Source organism: Pinus tabuliformis, chromosome 1_2 (assembly GCF_031772625.1).
Source record: "Pinus tabuliformis cultivar Carrire ecotype Pingquan chromosome 1_2, CPIR1, whole genome shotgun sequence".
NCBI lineage: Eukaryota > Viridiplantae > Streptophyta > Pinopsida > Pinales > Pinaceae > Pinus > Pinus tabuliformis.
This window is the reverse complement of record NC_142298.1, coordinates 43,331,828-43,335,652: the sequence shown is the minus strand read 5'-3', so window position 1 is coordinate 43,335,652 and position 3,825 is coordinate 43,331,828. Positions and strand designations below refer to the sequence as shown.

At 41.3% G+C, this 3,825-nt stretch overlaps 1 protein-coding gene across 1 annotated transcript; it reads right to left on the bottom strand.

The window, feature by feature from the left end:
• Window positions 1-343: 343 nt before the first annotated feature.
• Window positions 344-1,861, bottom strand: LOC149204327 (zeatin O-glucosyltransferase-like). Its single transcript, XM_089393270.1, has one exon. The coding sequence runs from the start codon at window positions 1,859-1,861 to the stop codon at window positions 452-454; it is 1,410 nt and encodes a 469-aa protein (XP_089249396.1). The 3' UTR covers window positions 344-451.
• Window positions 1,862-3,825: the final 1,964 nt, after the last annotated feature.

The window sequence follows — 3,825 nt, the reverse complement described above, 5'->3', positions numbered from 1 at the left end:
GTTGTTCATCGTGAATGTTTTAGGGCTTTATACAGTTATATATACTATTTTTTCACCAGTGTTATAACGAGATTTTGAATCCAATTTTTCCATGTTTCAAAATTTGTGTTCATAGATTCAAAACTGCCATAAATCCTCTGCACTCAATCGTCAGGGAAGATTACACTAGGCCATTTGGAATAAGGGAAAAATTACGCATTATCAGATTATACTACAGCCATTTAGCAATATCAGATTATACTGCAGCGGCTTGGCAATAGTGAAAGATAACCCAGTGTCTTTCCAACGAATGCCGTTATTATTATAACAGAACAAATGTTTAGAAATTTACAACCATAAATATCTAATCTAGTTTTCACTGGTGATACAGAAGAAGACTTTGAACCCCTTTCCCTGAAGAAGGATTTTGCATATGTGAGAAGCAAAATCCTGAGCATAGCCGCCAACGCTCTCAATCATTACTTCCTTCATTCAGTTTTGAAGTAAAATGATTGATAAACGACTCCAACTCCTTCCACGATGATCCTCCCTCTGCCACGGCCCTCTGGGCGGCCACTCCAAGTTCCTTGGCCCTCCTCCTCATTTCCACTCCCTCTCCATCTTCCCCCATCACTCGCCCAATCGCCTTCTCCACCTCCTCCGCCATCACCAACTCAGTCTCATCCGCCTTCGTCCACTTCTTCACTTCCACGCCCACCTTCAGCTCCCTGGCCACCAGAATCGAGTTCGCAAATTGGTCGGAATGCAGAGGCCAAGCCACCATGGGAACCCCAGCGCTGATGCTTTCCAACGTCGAATTCCATCCACAGTGCGTTACAAACCCTCCCGTGGCCTTATGCGCTAGGATATCAAGTTGGGGAGCCCAGTTTCTCACCAAAAACCCGCGTCCAGCAATTCTACGCTCATACCCTTCCGGAAGCAGCTCGCTAATCCAATCCATCCGCGCTTCATCCGACGCCGTGAAACGGGCGCTGTCCGCAACCCTAACAACCCAAAGAAACGACCGCTGAGTCGCCTCCAACCCTCGAGCCAATTGTTGAAGTTGTTGCCGAGTTAAAGAAGACGCTGAACCGAAAGAAACATAAACAACCGAAGCCGGATGTTGGGCGTCCAACCATTTCAAGCAACTTTCAACATCCGAACTAGTACTGTCCTTCGTACTAATCCACACAGATTGAGGAAGAAGAGGACCGATGGCCCACAGCGGCTTCTCACAGTAATCTTCCCGCATGAATTGGGATTCCAGAGATCGGAAACTGTTGATAAGATATCCTGCCGCGAGGTGTAGATAGTCTGGCTGCCGAGATTTGAAATCAAGCCATCTCTGTGGGAGGCACCTTTTCTGGGACACAACGCAATCCGGAAGTCCGCGCCCCGCTTCTTTCATAGCGTAGAAATAGGCGCTCATGCAATTGTGAACGTAGGCCGGGGCGCCATACTTGGCCGCCACGGTCTGAGCCCACCCGAGCAACGGGTCGTGAACAATCACAACTCTATTCCGACCCAGACTGCGTATCAGATCTTCGAAAGGCTCCCTGAGATGTTCCATGGCTTCGAAGAGAGGAATAAAATGCACTGGGAAAGGGTGCTCCTTGTTTTCAAGATCTGGCTGCTCTTCTGAGAAGGAGGGCATGGGTAATTCGTGGAAACGAATGGGGAAGTTCTGAGGATCCCATCCCCGAACGCGATGTCGAGCTTGATTGATATGGACAGAAGTGGTGACAAACAGTACATTTAGACATCGTGCGGCGAGGGCCCTTGAAAAGTGAATTAAATGATTAAGGTGGCCCTGTGCTGGCAATGGCAGAATCACCACCTGAATTTCATTCCTTCTTGCCAACAAAGTCTCGGTGGAACCCATTAATGGCAGACCAACGATTTACAGTAATTATAAGCTCTAAGAAGTCGTGTATGGTCGTTCTCGCAGAAGCTTGAAAGCACGTTATGGAGCTGCGATGCTCCAGTCGCCCCAACTAGAGAATGATCCACGCAAATCGACGCTCAAATGGATGAAACTGATGAAGGGGGCGGTATACTTATCCCGTGAAATTACCCAAAGAGCCAAACATAACGGGAATCCATTAGAAACAAAGCAGCAAGCACGTGCCTTCTCTACTGACGAGGAAGCAGTGACTGCCAATTTAATGGCGGGAGTGGTTGTCGGTAGGTAGTCTAATTAGCTGTACGAATTGCTGGAAATTTTAGTTATATTTAGAGAAAATGTGGCAATGATTTTTGTAAATCCAAGTTATAGTTATTAAATTTCAAAATTTTAGGTGTTCTAAAAATTTTGATGGCGCTGAATTTATTTCAGCCATCAAAAACACTATTCAAACACTACGTTTACAAGATTTTTGAAAATATTTTTGCCCAAATTCTAACCAAGCAAAGATAATTAGTATAAATGTATTCCATTAAATAATGGAAATATTAGTCAAGTGGATCCTCAACTCCTTGTTTGTTTGTATCGTAATATTTAACATTTTCATTTGTCATGTATTCCATTAAATAATGGAAATATTAGTCAAGTGGATCGTCAAATGATCTACACGTGAACTTGAGTGTTTATTACAATTCAGTGACAGCTAGTAAATGAAAGAGTTAGGCTTCTGCCAATTATATTTTGGCATTGAATGATGATATCATATATTTAATGCGTTTGAGATTCAGGGGTTTAAGGGACTTAAATTCCACACCAAATAAGATATTATAATTTCAATTTTTTTCTAAAATAGGTTTTGTATAAATTTGATGAAAAATTTTATAGTTTTTTTGTCATAAATAAATGCTCCAAGTTTTTTGACAAATCTCTCACTAAATAGATTATTCCAAGAGCTAGCTCCCAGCATATCTGCATAACTTTCTCTATTGTCTTTGAAGGCCTTATATTCTAAAATAAAATGTTTTTTATTTCCACTTTTCCGGAAGAACAAAAAATGCATACCCTTTTCTCCCACACTTCTTTTGGCCTTTTCCAGTGCCTGTTTCACAACGGAGTTGTTGAGAATTAGTCCTTAACTGAGCAATAAGAATTTTGGCTCTCCAAGAGATATTGGCCTCTATGTATGCTTTTGGTTGATGATTATGAGTGGAATTAAATACTTCAATATAGTAATTTTTCTTTCTTCCTAGCTCCTTATCCCAAGTACGTTTGTGGAACTTTTCCATAACAAAAGCTTTTATCTCTTTGTTGTTTATGGGACACGCCTTCAAGCAAATACCCCATTTACTAAACCCTTCGTTATTTTGCTGCATCCAAGTTTTTTTGCTCTTGCACAATCTATCATTAAAGACAACCTTAGGCCATCTACCCTCTTCCATTTGCTCAATTTTTTTAAATACCTTATGACTCGCACCATAGCAATTGCTTCAATAGGAGCAGTCCCTGTTTCACTTAACAAGATATCATAAGAAATTGCACTTTTAATCTTAAATTTGTTTATAATCAAACACTTCTGAATTTTCTCATTTTGTCTCCACTGCATGTCGTAAGTACTGCTAGCCGACAGTTCACAACCATAGAGAATCACCGAAATCACTAGAAGCCCAAAAAGAGTTTGAGTAGTCTTCCAGTCCCATAACTCTGCCTTTCCACACCTATTTTGAAAAGCATAAAATGCTTTCTAACCCCTCAAAGTTCTTTTCTTTCTACAACCATTCCAGCTTAGATTTTTGTTGAAGTCAATTCCAAGGTATTTGTAATCCGCAACTTCTTCCAGAATGTTGCCTTCAAAGTAGAACCTATGATGGTTATGTTTTCTTTTCTTAGAGAAGACCACTACTTTTGTTTTGTTGATATTGACTTGCATCCCCACACTTCTACAA

Coding starts and splice junctions, on each gene's coding strand:
- LOC149204327 (XM_089393270.1), bottom strand. CDS start 1,861: ATGGGTTCCACCGAGACTTTGTTGGCAAGAAGGAATGAAATTCAGGTG.